General features: G+C 46.8%; 1 protein-coding gene across 7 annotated transcripts in view; it reads left to right on the top strand.

The window, feature by feature from the left end:
- The window catches only part of LOC137521026 (uncharacterized), a 299,753-nt gene that overhangs the window by 249,475 nt on the left and 29,248 nt on the right, over positions 1-21,030 (top strand). For 3 of the 7 annotated variants that reach the window (XM_068239741.1, XM_068239743.1, XM_068239744.1), the window contains exon 14: positions 17,950-18,050. The exons of 1 other annotated variant lie outside the window; for it this stretch is intronic. In XM_068239741.1, coding sequence (XP_068095842.1) covers positions 17,950-18,050 — 101 coding nt within the window. Of the gene's footprint in view, positions 1-5,518; positions 5,781-9,176; positions 9,275-17,949; positions 18,051-21,030 lie in introns of those variants that run through there. 3 more of the 7 variants (XM_068239747.1, XM_068239748.1, XM_068239746.1) reach the window with 2 other exon arrangements.

Here is a 21,030-nt window from a genome sequence, read left to right on the forward strand (position 1 = left end):
CGGTGCACGTTGGACTTCCACAATTTATCGGGAATGGACAGCAGAAGAGGAAGAAAGTGATGCTGGTGACCAATATGGTGCATCACAACAATCACAACGCTCACAAGAACATGAAGACAGAGGAGTCTGGCAGGATTCTCTGGCACACATGGCTCAATTCATGCTAGACTGCATTGAACGCGGCCCGTGCATTATTCACTATTCATTATTATTCATTATTCTGGACAACACCAATTACTGGGTTTATACCCAGTTTATACAAACACAATGTTAAAAAACTGATTGAAGAAAGTGTCAGACAGGTCAAAAATGGAACAATTCCAGCAGGCCCTTGAGGATGGAGACTTAAGAGAGGAGATTGACATCCTCCTCCTTCTCTAGCCAGTTGTACACCGACAGACTGACTTCAGCAAACCCAGGAGGACCAGGAGGGCAGCAAAGAACACAAGCTGCTGCTAGTGCCCAAAAGGGAATGGTATTGGCAGTGTCCTTGGAGTGGGAACATTTTCTGACACCCATGCAGCAGCCCACAGAACAGCAATCGGGCAGTTCCACGTCCTCCAACACCAATCGCCTGGAGAAGATGGTCAAGGTCTACATGTCAGATGGCGTAGCTGTGTTGAACATTCCATCTGCAGACAGACGGTGAGTGTGACAGCACAGAAGGACCATGGCAACTCACTCATAGTACCACAGTTTGATAGTGCTGCCCAAAAAAATTATATGGATCCGTGGACCCGGGCAGTACTGGGAAGTGGGAACGCAGATTTTAGTACCTAAACACACGATACAACATGTTTTCCGGGGTCGGACTCTGAGGCACATACAGATGGTCCCGATCATCATCCTCATCATACAACTCTTCTCCTGAGTCTGACCCACCCACCACCTCTGCCACCCCAACATCCCCAGACACAGACCCCTCATCGTCCTCAACATTAACTTGGGATGCTGGCCTGAGCCAGACCTCCTCCTCCACATCAGGCCCCATCATCTCCTCAATGGCAGCCCTCATTAATCGCTCTGGCGACGGACCGATAGACACAACGTTCTCCTCCGGGGAGGGCTGCTGCTGACCACTGGCTGCTGGGGTGGATGTTATAGCTTGCGTGGGGCGTTGGCTGTTGCTGTTGTTGGGAGTGCTGCTCACAGCAGAGGTCTCTGAGGAACTCATGGTGAGCTCATATAGTGGTTGGCGGTGAGTGGAGTATTACTGATCCCAGCAATATACACACTGACTGGCAGAGTACGCAATGCTATATAGTGTGGCTGAGCGGTGTACACACAGTGGCAGTAAACACAATGCTATATAGTCTGGCTGAGCGGTGTACACAGAGTGGCAGTACACACAATGCTATATAGTCTGGCTGAGCGGTGTACACACAGTGGCAGTACACACAATGCTATATAGTCTGGCTGAGCGGTGTACACACAGTGGCAGTACACACAATGCTATATAGTCTGGCTGAGCGGTGTACACAGAGTGGCAGTACACACAATGCTATATAGTCTGGCTGAGCGGTGTACACAGAGTGGCAGTACACACAATGCTATATAGTCTGGCTGAGCGGTGTACACAGAGTGGCAGTACACACAATGCTATATAGTCTGGCTGAGCGGTGTACACAGAGTGGCAGTACACACAATGCTATATAGTCTGGCTGAGCGGTGTACACAGAGTGGCAGTAAACAATGCTATATAGTCTGGCTGAGCGGTGTACACAGAGTGGCAGTACACACAATGCTATATAGTCTGGCTGAGCGGTGTACACAGAGTGGCAGTACACACAATGCTATATAGTCTGGCTGAGCGGTGTACACAGAGTGGCAGTACACACAATGCTATATAGTCTGGCTGAGCGGTGTACACAGAGTGGCAGTACACACAATGCTATATAGTCTGGCTGAGCCGTGTACACAGAGTGGCAGTACACACAATGCTATATAGTCTGGCTGAGCGGTGTACACAGAGTGGCAGTAAACAATGCTGTATAGTCTGGCTGAGCGGTGTACACAGAGTGGCAGTACACACAATGCTATATAGTCTGGCTGAGCCGTGTACACACAGTGGCAGTAAACAATGCTATATAGTCTGGCTGAGCGGTGTACACAGAGTGGCAGTACACACAATGCTATATAGTCTGGCTGAGCGGTGTACACACAGTGGCAGTACACACAATGCTATATAGTCTGGCTGAGTGGTGTACACAGAGTGGCAGTACACACAATGCTATATAGTCTGGCTGAGCGGTGTACACAGAGTGGCAGTAAACAATGCTATATAGTCTGGCTGAGCGGTGTACACAATGCTATATAGTCTGGCTGAGCGGTGTATACAGAGTGGCAGTAAACAATGCTATATAGTCTGGCTGAGCGGTGTACACAGAGTGGCAGTACACACAATGCTATATAGTCTGGCTGAGCGGTGTACACAGAGTGGCAGAACACACAATGCTATATAGTCTGGCTGAGCGGTGTACACAGAGTGGCAGTACACACAATGCTATATAGTCTGGCTGAGCGGTGTACACAGAGTGGCAGTAAACAATGCTATATAGTCTGGCTGAGCGGTGTACACAGAGTGGCAGTACACACAATGCTATATAGTCTGGCTGAGCCGTGTACACACAGTGGCAGTAAACAATGCTATATATAGCGTGGCTGAGCGAGGTACACAGTGGCAGTACACACAATGCTATATAGTGTGGCTGAGCGAGCGGTGTACTACTGTTCCCAGCAGCGACACACAATGACTGGGGGGACCCTGGCTAGCGTGGCTGGAGCGCGAACTACCCTGCCTGCCTACCCAAAGCTAAACCCACAGACAAATGGCGGAGATATGACGTGGTTCGGGTATTTATTTACCCGAACCACGTGACCGTTCGGCCAATCAGAGCGCGTTCGGGCCGAACCACGTGACCCGTTCGGCCAATCAGAGCGCGTTCGGGGTCCGAACCACGTGACCCGTTCGGCCAATCACAGCGCTAGCCGAACGTTTGGGGAACGTTCGGCCATGCGCTCTTAGTTCGGCCATGTGGCCGAACGGTTTGGCCGAGCACCATCAGGTGTTCGGCCGAACTCGAACATCACCTGAACAGGGTGATGTTCTGCAGAACCCGAACAGTGGCGAACACTGTTCGCCCAACACTATTCAAATGCTGGAGAGGGGCAGAGCCACAAACAGCCAATCTGATTTGTTTAATTTCTATGGGAATATACAAATTATTGATGACAAAAACCCCAAATCTCACAAACTTGATCATTGAGTATTTGTGTGTTAGGGTTAGAAAAAGTTGCCGTAGCTAACACCAACCAAATACATACCCGGGCAACGCCGATTAATTTATTATTCATAAAAGTGGGTGGAGCCTACAAAAGCAAATCAAAATTCATCTATTGATTTTCAAGGGGAATATTTCATTACTGCCATTCTTGCACTGTTAATGGCACAAGCCCCAGACTGGGTACAGTTATTTATTGGGTGACTGGGGTTCAAATTCAGAAAAGGGGTGGAGACACAAACAGCCCATCAGATTTGTTTCATTTCAATGCAAATTATTGATGCCAAAGACTGCAAAGCTCACAAATTTGGTCATTGAGTAATCAAGTAATTGTCTGTTACTGTTAGAAATAGTGGGCATAGCCAACACCAGCCAGATACATACCCAGGCAATGCTGGGTCATCAGTGGGCGGAGACAAATACAAATTTCACTGGGAAAATGTAAACTGCAGCCATTTTTACACAGTTAACGATAGGGTTCTCAAACTTTGCACAGTTGGTCACTAGGTGACTGGTATTACTATTCATAAAAGAGGGTGGAGCCTACAAAAGCCAATCCAAATTCATTTATTGCTTTTCAAGGGGAATATTCAATTGCTGCCATTCTTGCACTGTTAATGACACAAGCTTAAAACCTGTTACAGTTGGTCATTGGGTGACTGGGGTTCAAATTCAGAAAAGAGGGTGGAGCCACAGCCAATTAGATTTGTTTCATTTCAATGCAAATTATTGATGCCAAACAATGCAAAGCTCACAAACTAGGCCATTGAGTCATTGGGCCTGATTCACAAAGCGGTGATAACTCAGTTATCACGCCTAAAAGACTTTAGGCATGATAAGCTTTGCACCGCTGAGTTAGCACCGATTTGTGCTCTTTATCGCACGCAAAGTCATGCGCACAAAACTTTGCGCGCAATCGCGCAACTCCGCGCGCAGCGCCCATAGGGTTTAATGGTCGCATCGCGCGCACTGCACTGTGCGCCGCGCGATTGTGCGCGCAAAACTTTGTGCGCGGAAAATTCCCGCGAGTTTCTTCTTATCATGCCTGAACTGAGTTTAGGCGTGATAAAGGGCTTTTCACTGGCGTGCAAACACTTTGCACCAGTTTGTGAATCAGGCCCATTGTGTGTTAGGGTTAGGAAAAGTGGGCGGAGCCAACACCAGCCAAATACATACTCGGGCAACGCCGGGCAATCAGCTAGTGTATTTAATTAGAAATTCACATGCGTTTTCGTATACGAATTGTACCGCGAATTCGCAGCCGGTTTCGCATTAAATCAATGTAAAAGCACACAGGCACTGACATGGTTAAATTCGCATACTTACTAACATATGGGAAAACGCCCACGAATTCACGGTAAAATTTGTGGTAAAATTTGCATACGCGTGCAAATTCGTTTTGCGTTTTCAACAACTAATTTGCACGCAAAAGTGGAAACAGGCCCTGAGTGTATTAAAGGGATACTGTAGGGGGGTCGGGGGAAATTGAGTTGAAGTTACCCAGGGCTTCTAATGGTCTCCTGCAGGCATCCTGTGCCCGTGGAGACAATCACCGATGCTCTGGCCCCGCCTCCGGCTCACTTCTGGAATTTCAGACTTTAAAGTCGGAAAACCACTGCACCTGCGTTGCCATGTCCTCGCTTCCCCTGATGTCACTAGGAGCGCACGGCGCAGGCACAGACCATACTGGGGAGTGTCTGTGCGGGCACAGGATGTCTGTGGGGGACCATTAGAAGCCCCGGGTAACTTCAACTCATTTTCCCCTGACCCCCTACAGTATCCCTTTAAGTAATAAAGATGCTAGTCCTGTATTCAAAACTTTCAAAGCTTTTTCTGCTGTTATGGTTTGGAGTTATCACATACCTTAGGAGCACATTAATTGCCATTGCCAAACAGTTGCATACTGGGGGGTCTTTTTATCTATACTATATTCCTCCTATTCCCTTTATTTACCCCTCCTTCTAATAACATAAGACTGTGCACTTCCTAGTATAGACCTCAGTGGGAGTGTCTGAAGACTCTCAGTGGGATGAGTATAGACCTCAGTGGGAGTGTTTGGAGACTCTGGGAAGAGGGTGACAAATACACAATTAGCAGGAGGAGAAAAAAAGAGTGAGGAAGGAAATGATGTCAGGAGGTCAAACATTCACAGGAATCATAACATGGACAGTGCAATATATCCGTTATGTACGTAGAACTAGTATTTATCTACCTATATGTGTGTTTTTTATTTCTAGATTAGCATGGGCATCACTTGTTCTTTAAAACAATCAGGATGCACATATACCCCTGAAGATGACGGAAAACCAAAACTAGTCGGGACAAGAGCGGGCAGAGCCATGCAGACCAGACCAGCAATATATTTAGTACCACAAGGGTGGGAAGCGCATACACCAGGAGAGGGTCCCAATTGGGATAGGACGCTCTAGATGTAAGTGGCTTTGCTGATTTACTGATGGCTGCATTTTAAGTAATAAAGTTGATCCTTGAGTCCATCCACTGAGAGCATCCCTCTGTTTTTTTTGGTTCCCTGAGTGTACAACACTAGGTCTGAGGATCTATAAGAGGGATCTCTGGAGGTGGTATAGATCTGTCCTGTGCTTGGAGCCAATAATCATCAGCGCTGTGACATACCAGCTTATTTTCTATCTGAGGAGAATAAGGATATATCCTGTGTACAGCAGCAGAAACTTTATTGGAATTGCTGCGCCTCTAAATTGCACTACTTGCACACTCTTCAGTCAGTCCATGGCTCCACGCACTCCCCGACTTCATCCTTACAGGGGCGCATCTCCTCCGTGACCCGACGCATGTTATCACATAATATCACACCACAGGTCACAGAGAAGATGCAACCAGCAATGAATGAATATGGAAGTGGCACGGAGCTGCTATTTGACAAAGCAGCATGTCCGCTGAGAGGTGTGAGAAGCTACGCTGCTGAAGTCTCTGCAGAAGCCTCAGGGAGCAACAGTTAAGTTGTGGGGACTCCTTGGTGGGCCTTTATGGTGGCTGGATAGTGTAATGGTTAAGGGCTCTGCCTCTGACACAGGAGACCTGGGTTCGAATCTCGGCTCTGCCTGTTCGGTAAGCCAGCACCTATTCAGCAGGAGACCTTTGGCAAGTCTCCCTAACACTGCTACTGCCTATAGAGCGCGTCCTAGTGGCTGCAGCTCTGGCGCTTTGAGTCCGCCAGGAGAAAAGCGCAATATAAATGTTATTTGTCTTGTCTTGTCTTGTCTACAGGCTCTGGGCCCTTGGGACAATTGCCCTCTTTGATAGCACTGGGAGGGGGAAGGCTCTGGTTCCTATAGAGCCTTCCCATTCCTCTTCTGGTCCCCTCGTTCCAGCACTGTCACCCCCAGTGGCTCAGAGACTGCTCTCTTCTGCCGTGGGATGCTTTGTAAGTCTTCCTGGGCCCGAGTGCTCCCTGAAGATGGGCGGTTCCTTAGGGTCCATGCACAAGCGCACGCTCTAGTGCATGAGCAGTACAGAGCCACCTGTCTTCGTTAGCACTCGGGCTCCCGAAGACTTCTGAAGCCTCTTGCGACAGGAGATTTGAACGGGGGAGCCAGCGCATGAACGACGGGACCAGGAGAGGAACAGGAAGAGGCTCCATAGGACCCAGAGCCTTCCCTCTCCTTAGGTAAGTATCTGCTTTTTTAATTAAAATTTCGCTTCAGGTTTGCTTTAAGTGGTTTAATAAAATCCTGTTGATGTTATCATCATTCTGAAAAAAAAAGAAATATCAGAGGCGGATAAGGAAATAGACAACCTCAGCAAGCATTGTAAAGCGCATAGCAAATGTCAGAGCATTAATATTTAACATAGTGATTCTGACTGCCGAGAAAAAAAGGTCTGTATAGACTTTAACTCAGAATAAGTGATGGATAAATCCACAGAATAGGCCGCAGGTGAAACTGCTTTAACGTAACAAAGACGGGCGATTGCCATCACTTCTTGTTTGTTGTCAGCAGCACGCGGCCGAGCCTTACAGTGAACCAGGGAGGTTGGAAACGGAGCAGCTGAAATGGGTATGAGACGCATTTTGTTTAAAAGGGCACCGCCACCTGCTATTATAGGGGGCATCATTTAATAGTATGCATGCCGGCGTTAAAGGATACTCAAACTGACATATGACATGATGAGATAGACATGTGTATGTACAGTGCCTAGCACACAAATAACGATGCTGTGTTCCCTTTTTTATTTCTCTGCCTGAAAGAGTTAAATATCAGGTATGTAGGTGGCTGACTCAGTCCTGACTCAGACAGGAAGTGACTACAGTGTGACCCTCATTAATAAGAAATTCCAACTATAAAACACTTTCCTAGCAGAAAATGGATTCTGAGAGCAAGAAAGAGGTAAAAAGGGTAATTTCTTATCAGTGAGGGTCACATTGTAGTCACTTCCTGTCTGAGTCAGGACTCAGTCAGCTACTTACATACCTGATATTTAACTCTTTCAGGCAGAGAAAGAAAAAAAAAGGAACACAGCATAGTTATTTGTATGGTAAGCACTGTACATACACATGTCTATCTCATCATGTCACATGTCACTTCGGGTATCCTTTAAGGTTGGGGAGAAGTGAGGGGGGAGAGGGGTGGCTAAGGTTAGCTTTGTATGGTTCAGGTTAGTTGCCAACTGGGGGGAAGGGGGTTATGGTTAATTGCTCAGGGGGGATTAAGGTTAGTTGCCCACTAGGGGAAGCAGTTTAATGGGCCCCTATTGCGGCATCCGAAATTGTAAGCTTTTTTTACACAGGGGGTGGTTAAAGTTAGCCGTGGGGTCGGAAGGGTTAAGGTTAGCTGGGGGGGGTGGGGGTGGTAGTGGGTACAGTTAAAGGAGTGGGGGGTTTAAGGGTAGGCAGCGGTAGTAGGAGGGTTCTGTGTGAGAGTAGGCTTACAGTAGGTTTAGCTATAGTAAAATATTGCTATTTAATACTGGTATTTTACTATCATATTTTACACTTTAATAGTAGAATATCTGTACATTTACCAATATTCTACTGTTGGGTTTCCTGGGTGCTTACATTTCCGGGGCACCATTTTTTGATATATGTCACCAGGGTGGGTTAAAAAGGAAAAATCGAAAAAAATCTTAAAATTTAAAATGCATACAAATAAGAAGATCACTTCTTCCAGAGTAAAATAAGCCATAAATGACTTTTCTCCTATGTTGCTGTCACTTGCATTCCCTGAAAAAGATTTATACAAAGATGCTGGCCAGCCTCCCTGCTCGCTACACACTTTTTTGGCAGTTGAACGGAGCAACTGCCATTCATTAAGTGCTTTTAAAAATAAAGAAAACCCTGAGAACACCCCCCCCCCCTTCCCCATGAGTAAAGATGGCCCGAACCTCCGATTTTCGGTTTGCAAACCAAGTTCGCGAACTTCCGCAAAAGTTCGGTTCACGCTAACTTTCGTGAACCGCAATGGACTTTATTGGGGAGGCGACCTTTGAAAACTAGAAACACTTATGCTGGCCATAAAAGTGATGGAAAAGATGTTTCAAGGGATCTAACACCTGGAGGGGGGCATGGCGGAGTGAGATAAATGCCAAAAATCCCGGGGAAATTTCTGGATTGAATGCAAAGCAGTGTTTTAAAGGCAGAAATCACACTGAATGCTAAATTGCAGGCTTAAAGTTTTTTTAAAACATCTTGCATGTGTATACATCAATAAGGGAGTGTAATTAGAGTACTGCTTTACACTGACACACCAAACTAACTGTGTAAAGCACCGCAAACAGCTGTTGTGACGGCCGTGCTGGACTGGTGCGCACCATGGCGAGACAGCTCTTCGTCAGTGACATCAGGTAATGTCTGACTGCCTTATCAACTTTCGATGGTTCTTTCTCTACCATTGATAAAGCTTACATCTATTTTTTTTACAGTACATTTTCTGCTGGCTGTTCAGTACCTGCAACGAGAAACTGTTATGGAGAGCGCGTCTGCCATTGTGAGTGACCACGGGTAATTGCCCGGGGAATCATGGTTCGATTCTAGTCCAGAGTGGGAGCCTGAGAACTGGCTACCACCACCGCACATCCAAGTAAGGACCCATTTGCTGTATAAGTAATGTACCTGCTCTGACCGTGCTTTGCAGACCAGGCATCTGTGGTCAGATCGACCCTTGACCCAGCGCTGTGTGCCAGAGATGACACCACTTGCCTTTAATGAGAATTTGTTATGGAGGGCAAGTCATACTGACTTCAGTTTACAAAAGTGGTGAACAAGTGTTTGAATGTAAGGGTGCGTACACACATCCAATTTTGATTGAGCAATGATTGGTACATTTCACCACTTCCATATAGTGTGAGAACTCCACTGCAGCCAATGGCATTCTTCATTTTTACCATGGAGAATTACTGTATATTAAGCAATCTGAAAGTATGTGTTTGTATTAAAATACATTATTGGCATCTGTGGCCATGCATATTTCAAGTAAGAACATTCATGGTTTGCCTTGGAGAATGCACGAAAATGCATATAGAAATGTGGTTTAAAGAATAAATGAAGCACTATAAACAGGGCCAGTGTTTCCATAGGGACAAACTGGGCAATTACCCTGGGCCTAGAGCCAGGCCTCAGGTTTCCCCCTTTAAGTTAATGGTTTTCCCAGCCTGGATGTACAGCCTCGCAGTGGTGCGTTCTCATCAGTTCATCTGGTGCACTGCACTTTTTATCCCTCCTGGCGGTTTATTGAAATCCGCCAGGGGGCAGCAAATCCACCAAGGGGCAGCGGCATTCAAAGAACGGGATCTCCTGGAGGGCTTCCCCCATCGCCATGACGACGGGCGGGATGACGTCACCGACGTCATTGACGTTGTGAAGTCAAAGGGGACTCCAAACCACCCCACAGCGCTGCCTGGCACTGATTGGCCAGGCAGCGCACGGGGTCTGGAGGGGGGGGCTGAGGCGCGATGGAGAGCTGCGGATCGGCGGGTAGTGGCGGCGATCGGATTGCACACGCAGCTAGCACGTGTAGCAAAAAAAAATTATGCAAATCGGCCCAGCGGGGCCTGAGCGGTGCGTTCCAGCGGCATAGCCCGAGCACAGCTCAGGCTTACCGCCAGGAAGGTTAAATTCAGCATACTTAAGTCGCCACCCCAGTGGTGTCTGTCCCTATGACCCGATGGCATGCTACTGTAAGTACATACATGCCTGCAGGGAAAGGAGAAGAGCCGCCAGCATGGAGGAAGATCGAAAGCCATTGAAGAGAGAAGAAAAAAGTTGTTAAAGGGGGATCATCAGCCACAAAATCAAATTCCATTTACCCACTGCTCTTTGCATATTATGTAGTCTACATGCAGTCTGAATTGCAAGCATTCCGATATAATCATAAATGTTTCTGCTGTAATCAATCTTATCTCAGTCAGCCTGGCTCCTTTCTGGTACATTGCCGGGGAGAGGGACGCTTGTCATCACCCTCCCACATTCCTGCTCCTCACTGATTGGCTGAGGGCAGTTCAGTGTGACACGAGGCTGAGAAGGGAAATACAGCTCACCCTTCTGCAGAAGCTGCTAAAACACAATCTATGCTGTGCTCACATGTACAAAGAGAGCTAGATATGAAAGTGCAGTTTCTAGGAAAAAAAAAGAGCCAGGGAGGAAATGACATCAGAATTGGCTTCAGTCAGTGGCAGTAAAGATGATGCCTGGAACAGTTTCCCCCCCCCCCCCCCCACTCAGCTGACTTCCCATATGCCAGCCATCAGTTAGGTGCCGGGTTGTGTCTGGTTGGAACAGATACCCCTAAACTAATTAAATTTATGTATGGTCTTTCTAGACTATATATACTTTCTGATTAAGATATTCTTTATGCTTTGTAAAGGCCTGACGAAGGGTTAACAACCCGAAACGGACTAGTGTCGTCGCCTGAACTAAATTACTTTTGAAATTGTATTTTCATCAACCAAAGCACACAGTGTCTATGATCTGCTCAACACATTGATTCTTTATGTCTGTACCACAAAATATTTTTATCGCTGTTTGCAAAAAAAACGTTTTTACCGTTTTGAAGAAAAAAGATTTTTTGAATATAATAAAGTGTGAAACTAAAAGCTTAGAAGCGGATTACTGATTTGTGGCTTCACTTTATTCAAACCGATCCTGCTATACAGAAATCTGGTACTACTCTGAGCATAGTGGTGTGCTCAAGTGTGGATCGCTATATCAACAGGAGCTCCTTTTTTTTCTGTCTGGGGCTCATTCCCAATAATATTGCAACAAGGGATGGAAGAGAACAGGGGGAGCGGTGGGGATGAGGACTTTCTGCACATACCTGCTCCTCCCAGGGGCGTAGCAATAGGGGGTGCAGAGGTAGCGACCGCATCGGGGCCCTTGGGCCAGAGGGGCCCAGAAGGGACCTCTATCAACTACAGTATTAGCTCTCTATTGGTCCTGTGCTCATAATAATCACTTCTATAGATACTTTGAATAGTGGTAATCATTAACAAACTGTTCCCCATCCCCTTCTTGCACCTCTGACACTGTAGTTGCCATTGGCAGGTTTTGGTGTGCCGTATCAATGGTTATGTATAGAGTGCTTGGGGGGCCCCATTGTAAGACTTGCATCAGGGCCCACAGCTCCTTAGCTACGCCACTGGCTCCTCCTGTCTTTATAATTTGTGACCGCTAAGGTATCCTTTAGGCCTCTTGCACACTGCATGCATTTCAGATTCCGATTCCGCTTTTTAATCTGTTTTTACATCCGATTCCGATTCAGATTTTTAATCTTAACTGCATGCTGCGTTTTTTGATCCGTTTTTCTGTTGAATGTATTCAAGGAAAATCGGAAACGGAATCGGAATCGGAATCGGAAAACGGATTTGCAGTGTGCAGGGAGCCTTAACCTGCTGGGCGGTCTGGACGAGCACAGCTCGTCCAGTACCGCCGGAGGCTGCCGCTCAGGCCCTGCTGGGCCGATTTGGCTGAAATAAAAAGCAGCACACGCAGCCGGCACTTTGCCAGCCGCGTGTGCTGCCTGATCGCCGATTCGCCGCGAGCAGCGGCGAAAGAGGGCCCCCCTAGCCGCCTGAGCCCTGCGCAGCCGGAACAAAAAGTTCCGGCCAGCGCTAAGGGCTGGATCGGAGGCGGCTGACGTCACGACGTCGGCTGACGTCGATGACGTCACTCCGCTCGTCGCTATGGCGACGATATAAGCAAAACAAGGAAGGCCGCTCATTGCGGCCTTCCTTGTTTATTCTGGGCGCCGGAGGCGATCGGAAGATCGCCTCCGGAGCGCCCTCTAGTGGGCTTTCATGCAGCCAACTTTCAGTTGGCTGCATGAAATAGTTTTTTTTTTATTAAAAAAAAACCCTCCCGCAGCCTGCCTGGCGATCTTAATAGAACGCCAGGCAGGTTAATTCCATGTACACCTCCGTCTCCACGTTTGGTACCGTCCATTGGATGCAAAAATGTTAGCATGCGGTGAGCTTGAAGTTATTTGTTTGAACCTGGGAACGGCTGTGATTTCTATTCTAAGTATCGATAAATATGTTTCTGCTTTTCCGAGGCGTGCGCCCGCATTTCCACATAATAGGTTAGCTGTGTGTTTGCCGCTGAGTCTTCCTCTTTTTATCAGTCAGTTTGTAATTGAAAAGTCAATACAATACTATTAAAAACCCCAGCCAGACTAATCTACCTGCAGATTGTCTGCCCAGCACCCGGCACATTGGACGTTTTGGAAATTGCAAAAATATTGTCTGGAGATGAATGGGACTCAACAAAGTGAAGGCAGGCGGGAAATAATGGCAAGATGGTTGGAAATCATCAATAATCCCCTATTCGATTGCTGTTCTGCCGTACCGGTTGTGCCGCTGATTGGAGAGCGATCTATACTTCTTCAATTAATTCTGATGAGCGTTCTTCAGATTGAGCGCCTCTGTCGCGCTGATAAAGATCTCTTGCTCTGCTTTTGTCTTTCCGACACAGCTTTTTAGTTTCCTGTCCGCTAGAAAATGGATTGATCCCCAGGGGGGGCTGTGTGTTCCTAAGTATTATTTATTTATTTATTTGTTTTGAAAAAGAAATTCTATAGGAAGAAACAGAGAATATATCCCAGCCCTGACACTGAACAAACTGACCATGGTGGGGTGCATCTGCGAACACGTAAATAAGGACAACTTATCACAAATCAGAAGGGTTGCAGATTGCAGGCAGCACGGTTTAACCACTTGCCGACCGCACGCTTATACCATGCGTCGGCAAAGTGGCAGCTGCAGGACTAGCGACGCAGTATTGCGTCGCCAGCTGCAGGCTGATTAATTAGGAAGCAGCCGCTCGCGCGAGCGGCTGCTTCCTGTCAAATCACGGCGGGGGGCTCCGTGAATAGCCTGCGGGCCGCCGATGGCGGCTCGCAGGCTAAATGTAAACACAAGCGGAAATAATTCGCTTTGTTTACATTGTACGGCGCTGCTGCGCAGCAGCGCCGTAAGGCAGATCGGCGATCCCCGGCCAATCAGCGGCCGGGGATCGCCGCCGTGTGACAGGGGACGTCCTGTCACTGGCTGCACAGGACGGATAGCGTCCTGTGCAGCCCCGATCTCCGGGGGGGGGGGGGGGAGCAGGTAGGAGAGGGAGGGGGGAATTTCGCCGCGGAGGAGGGCTTTGAGGTGCCCCCCCCGCCAGCCACACGCAGGCAGAAGAGATCAGACCCCCCCCTGCACATCATCCCCATAGGGAGGAAAAAAGGGGGGCAATCTAATCTCTCTGCCTGCAACCTGATCTGTGCTGGGGGCTGCACAGCCCACCCAGCACAGATCACTCAAAACAGCGATGGTCCTTAAGGGGGGGTAAAGGGTGGGTCATCAAGTGGTTAAGCTCAGACAGGAGTAACTACAAATCATAGGGCCCCCAGCAAAATTTTGATGCCCCCCCAATGTGCACACCTCTTCCCTTGCCTACCACTTGGTGACCCTCACAACCGGGGGTCCATCATGCAAGGGTCATAATATAAGACGAGTGTGGCCAACAATCTTCAATCATGTTGTGATTGCTTTCAACACAAGCGCAAACGCATTAAAACTTAGGACCGATGTTTGTGATTGGGTGAAACCATGTCGCAATTACATTGCACTAAGGGCTGTTTCACACCAAAAGGTGCTTTGCGATTATCGATTTTGGAGCAATTTTGAAATGATTTTATAACGATTTATGGCATTCAGTTATGAAGGGATTTTCAGTTATGAAGGGATTTTGCTTTCCTATACTTTCTACAGAATCGCAATTGCTTCAGAAATGCTACATGCAGTACTTTTGCAATTCTTAAAAAAAAATCACTCCAGTGTGAAATAGCCCGTCTCATTACACTAACCAACCAAACGTTAGCAATTTTAAAATCGCTAAAAAGCATTCTTGATGTGAAACACCTTGAATGTAAATATTCTACCACGATTTCCATCAGTTTAGCGTGTCCTAGTATTTCGCAATCTGCAAGGACAACAGATCACAAAAGCACTGCTAGTAGAAAACAGTCCTTATACTATAATGTCCTCAATACTGGTAGCCTAATGCGGTAAAAATATTTTTTGTCAGGAAAAATACTGCATTTGGTATTTTCCGGTATTGTTAGAAATTCTGAAAGATTTGTAGAAATAATGAAAGATTTTCAAACATGCAACCATTTTTGGTAATTTTACGAAAGTGTGGGAAAACATATGGTATTTCTGCGCTACGTATGCAGTAAAATTTCTAGAAATGCAATATTCTACCAAGAAAAATATTGTTGCATTATGGGTAAATGGGTTGTTAAAACAAACCACGTAACCCAATTTTGATGCCGTTCGAGTACCTCCTTACTTAGAAGGAAGTATGCGAATGCACTTCATGTGTCATTTCACGGTGAAGGAACTTATATAACAATAGCAGGCAGAGCCGGGACAAGGGCCTCTAGTCTTTAAGGCTGAGACACCAAAGTGCGTCCCTCCATCCCTCCTACCCCAGCCGTCATACACTGATTTCTATTAGGACCCCCAACACCTTAATCTCTAGTTATCAGGCGTGCGGTCACTGCCAAGTATCCCCTTTTTCAGGGCCAGTTCTAGACTTTTTGCTGCCTGAGGCTAACTTGTGAGGATGCTGCCCCCCCCCCTCCTCAGGTAGTATAATTGCCCCCAGTATAGGTAACCCGAAGGGAGTAGCAGCCAGAAAGGGGGGGGAGCGGGCACAGAGCCGGGGAGGGGATCGGGCCCCCCCCCACCCTCACTTGGGTCCCCCGTCCGCTCTCCCCTTCCAGCTATTAGCTCTGTGTAAAAGCATCAGGCAGCGGGAGGGGAGGCGATTACTTACCTCCTTACATCCGTTCCAGCTCTGCATTCCACTGCTCGTCACTTCCTGCAAAGCTGCCCACTGTACTTCCACAAGTACATTGCAGGAAGTGACGAGCAGTGGAACGCAGCGCTGGAACGTAAGGAGGGTGAGTCATCGCTTCCCTGCCCGATACTTTTACACAGCGCTAATAGCTGGAGGGGGAGAGCGGATGGGGGACCCAAGTGAGGGGGGGAAGGGGGGGCCAACCGGGCGCTGTGCCCGCTGCCCCCCTTCCTGGCTGCTACTCCCTCCAGCTTGGCCCCCACCCCACCCATGGCCAGGTGGGCTCCACCCCCCCTCCACGAGGTCCGCCCGAGGAACCTGCCTCACTCCGTTTCGTGGGCGTCCCAGGGCTGCCTTTTCTTCTTATTTCTCTCTGCTTCACAATAGGGGGATGAGTGCTGAGTGAGTTGTGTGCCCCCTCCTACACTGCGCCCTGAGGCTTGTGCCTCTTTCGCATGTGCCTCGGCCCAGCCCTGATAGCAAGCAGACAAAGGAAAGGCTGTAAACTGAGTGGCAGTAGGTTTTGTAAGGTGTTCTGCTGGAGACAGGAATTGGCCTGGGTATGGAAATTCTGGGCGCTATCACAGAAACTATTTGCTGCAGAAGTCTTCTCCTCTGAATCATGAGTAGCTGATCTCAGAGGGCTCCGTTTTCTTCTAACACTTGACTTTACCATCAGGTAAAGGCAGGTCTTAAACTGATTGCAAAATGATTTGCTAACACGCCCCCTATTTTCCACAAGAATTACGATTTTCAGAGAAAACTGGCGCACAATACTGCACATTTAACTACTTGCCGACTGCTCCACACCGATTGGCGTGGAGGCGGCGGCAGCCCCAGGACCGCTCCACGCCGATTGGCATAAACGGCTTTCTATGGGGCTAGCAGAAGATCATGCGCAGGCTGCGCGTGCATCTCCTGCTTGGAAGCTCTGCTCCGCCATCAGTCTCCCAGCGGCGATCACACTGTGTACAGCGCTGCGATCTGCAGCAGCGCTGTACTGGGGACCGCCGTGTGACACGGCCTAAAAGCTGCAGTGGCCATTTTAGTAGAAAATAGCCTGGTCACTAGGGGGGTTTAACACCACGGTCCTCAAGTGGTTAACAACCTGATTTACAGCATTCTGTAATATATCAGAATTGCAAACTGCAAGTTGCGATAATTTTATTTTCCCATCTGAGTGACAACTAAGTGTACAGAGTGAAAAAGTTTTCTGCTCTCTGCACAATTGTTCTAATGATTGCATCCGCTCAGCCACTGATAACGATTCATACAAAGTTTTGTAGACAGTCCCTATTCAGTGTGCAGAAGGCTCTTGTGTACAGCGCCCAGCCCCAACTGTTGGCAGTGATTTCAAGTTATGCCGCTGCCTGCCTTCCTCTGTTTTTACCTTATCTTTTTCTTACCTTTATCTTATTTGCATTTTAAGGCATCAACAGAGCAAAAATATAATATAATTAAGGTAAGAAAAGTAATACTGAAATGAAGTTAATCAGGAACAACTTACTTTGGGTGATTATTTTGCTTGTAAATGTGCTGAAAGGTTATTTTTATCAATTGGGTGATAAATAAGTCATTTATGAGAAGTCTTGTTGTGAATAGAGCGCAATGTTTTTCAGTGTTACCAGAAATTGCCTCTGCCAATCGGGTAATCGGGTACAAGGAGAGGTTATTTTCTATTATTCAAATTTAAAAGCCGACAGATGCTCTTAGTGATGAACTTTATTAATATTATTTCTGCATGTTTTAAATGATGTCGAGTTAGTTCTCACTGACACATGAGCTCTCGTATTTAAAGAGACACTGTAACAAGAAAAACGTCCCCTGGGGGTACTCACCTCGGGAGGGGGAAGCCTCCGGATCCTAATGAGGCTTCCCCCGTCCTCCTCTGTCCCACGGGGGTCTCGCCGCAGCCCTTCAAAGCCGGCCCGACATATCTGACACCTGTTCAATATTTACCTTCCAGGCTTCAGCGGGGGCGCTGTTGCGGCTCTTCTGACGGAGATAGGCGGAAATAGCCGATCTCCGTCGGGTCCGCTCTACTGTGCAGGTACAGGAGACTTGCACCTGCGCAGTAGAGCGGCCCGACGGAGATCGTCTATTTCCGCCTATCTCTGTGGGAAGGAGCGGATACTGTGCCTGCGCTGGAGCCAAAAGGTAAATATTTACATCGCCGCCACCGTGGGACCGAGGAGGATGGGGGAAGCCTCAATAGGATCCGGAGGCTTCCCCCACCCGAGGTGAGTACCCCCTAGGGGAGGTTTTTTCATTACAGATTTTCTTTAAGAGTACTATTGATTAGCTGTTACTGGGAAGAAAGAACTGATAGCAGTTTGACTTTAATTCTTCCAGACCCATCTGACCTTTTCACCTGTTCAGGAAGCATAAAGAGGAGGTTCCGTTCACTCACTGCTATGTTGCAACTCAGGGAAAAGCTTTTACCTGTACAAAAGGTATAATATCCCTTTATAAATGGTCTGTTTTTTTTTGTTTTTTGTTTTTTACCCTTTCAGGACCGGACAGTTCTAAACCCCTATGGGACCTTTCACACTGGCGCGGTGCGGCATTTTACCGCAGCCTAATGATAAGGCAATGAAAGTCTATAGGGCATATCACACTACACTAGGGATGATCAAAGATATGCTAAATGTTCCGAGTTGATGCAAATTTTTATGCAAATACACGCAGCTTGAAAATTGACCAATCAATTTAAACCAAGGTTTAAAATGATTGGTCCATTTTCAAACTGCATACATTTGCATAAACATTTGCATCATTACAGAAGAATTTGCATCTCATTGATCATGCCTACACTACAAGCAATGCGGTGCACCGGAAGTCCCTAATCTAATGCGAGTGCATACCTACATCACTGTGTGACTCCTGCGAAAAACAGACTGGAAGTCATGTAATTATTAGGCGACGTGCCTGTTTTAAAATGACCGTTGCAAGTTTTATGCGTCGCGTGTGAGCGTAAGCATATGTTAGCAATACACTTCCGCAACATCATCAATTCGACCACAGAAAGTGAGCGCTAGAGAGCGTCACTTCATGAATGGCCTGCTGCCAGACGGGGTGCGGTGTGGTCCCCGGACCGTACCACACCGCTACCGCCAATACGCAATGTGCAACCGGCCTTAAGGATTAAAGCTGTACTTTCCCTATTGTGCCCTGTGATTGGCTCACAATAATCACGGTGTCAGCAGCGGGGTCGGGGCCTATTTCACCAGTAGAAAAGGCTAAAATATGTAACATTTGTCTCCCTGCTCCACTTGTCCATGATGTATAGTAAATATATAAGTATATAAAACAATAAACAGACATCCTATAATTTTACATAATCAGTGAAAACACTTGATCAATGAAATGATAGGCAAAATTGCATGTAATAAAATATAAACAAATTAAATAAAATATACAATAAAAACCTCACATTACCATTTTTACAAATCATCACTAACGTCTATAGCAACCCCAAAAATTATTGATCACAGTATTACAATATGTACTAATTTTTGTACTATTGCTGCCCTGTATTAATTAAAAGAAGAAAAAAAAAAACTATAATGTGTCTTTTTTGGGCACTTCTTTATGTGAATGATAACAAATGTAGGCAAACTAAGTTGAGAACTTTGATTTTGTTTATTGTTTAAACTAACTTCACACGTAACACTAACTTGTTCAGACAAGTGAGAAAGAAATCAATAACAACCCCCCTTTATAACTGGAATGGCTTTTGTGATGTGAATTGTACACACACAAAGCTTTTAGCTGTATTGTTTTTTTCAGAAATACCACAAACTTGTACTAAAAATGGACTTGGTTATCCAGCTTGAGACTGCTGGTAAAACTATGCTGCACCCGAGCATGGGACGCAATAGTGTGTCCCCGCCGACACAGATGTCCGCTATCTAAAGACAGCTGTTTTCATTGGCTCCTGACCACCTGATCACTGTAAACTAATAACAGTGATCGGGAAGTGAAAAGGAAAAAAAGGTCTGGTCCATAAAGAGACCAGAGCCTTTGGTCCTAAAGCTCGACTGACAACAAAAAACGGTACTTACGTATTATCCATCTGGAAAGTTTTGCAGCTTTTTGTTAAAGTTCTGTTTGCTCCCCCGGGAAGATCTTAAGATGTTTGGAAAGCGGAAAGTCCTCGCTTTCTGTTGAACTGGGTCTGGAGTAGGTATGATGCTCACTTCCCAAGTTATGGGGTTTTGAAGGAGGGGTGCCCCCTGAACTTGGCTGCAGAAAGTGCAATTACAGAAGTACGGGACGAACCCAACATGATGATAAGCAGCACACCTGGTAGGTCTTCTACCTTCGCAGCATAAATCTGTGTCTTCAAAACTTATGTCTCATTACAGATGAAGGAGCCACGCAGCTATGCACCCTTGTCTCCTCTCTGTCTTACTGGCATGGGCAGGAGACTCAATTCCACTGTGTTCTCTGCAGCAAAGTGTAGGGGACACCCGTCCCCCACCCCACCCCACCCCTAACTTGGGAATGTGGCATCGCATTGACTCGGGACCCAGTGCAAAGGAAAGCCAGGACTTTCAGCTTTGCAAAAATGGTCAGATCTTCCTGGGGTATCAAACAGAACTTTAACAAAAAGCTGCCAAACTTTCCAGACAGGATAATACGTGAGTACCCAAAAAACAAGTCCCACTGGCAGAAAAGTACACTGCAGTTACATTAGTGGGCTGCAAAATGTGCACAGTATATTGCTGCTCAATATTTGCTGCCAGATATGCTGCACTTTGTGTAATATAGGCTGCACTCACTGTATGTGATATATGCTGCACTGACTGCAGAAAGCTATGCAGTTACTTAATCCAGCTCCTTACTTGTTGCTTGCGGTTTTCTTCTACATTGTCCAGAGGTGTAACTACAAGTCATAGCTTACAGCTATGGGTTGCAGGGGCTGCTCCATTGTAGTTACATCCTTGGATCCAACCAGGGTTTGCGGCAGGAAAATGAATATGAGATCCTTGGAGCTTATGTGAATTTCCATTGTCACTGTTGTTATCTGTTGCATCAACAAAATCAGCCTGACAAAAACCTCAGCCAAGATGTGGGGTTGGTGGCAGAAAATTAGATGGGCAAAAGAGCTTGACAAGGATGGACACCCTCGAGAGGCTCTTCAGGCAACGTGAAAAAGGACTGGAAGCAACTAGGAAGGGCCTGGACAACACAGGAAGAATGCTGCAGTCAGCAGGAGGGGAGCCAGGCTGCAATCAAAGCAGCTGATATAGCCAGGTATCCCAGAGAGGAACTCCATAGACTTCTAGCAAGTCACAGATATCAAATATTGCTCCAGTATGGTTTATTATTTTAAACATTTTGGATACACATTTTTGGGCCATGTGTATGGGAATTCAGGAGACTTAAAGAGACTCTGAAGTCTCTAAAAAAAGTATTTTTATTTCACAA

This window comes from Hyperolius riggenbachi, chromosome 6 (genome assembly GCF_040937935.1).
Source record: "Hyperolius riggenbachi isolate aHypRig1 chromosome 6, aHypRig1.pri, whole genome shotgun sequence".
Classification (NCBI taxonomy): domain Eukaryota; kingdom Metazoa; phylum Chordata; class Amphibia; order Anura; family Hyperoliidae; genus Hyperolius; species Hyperolius riggenbachi.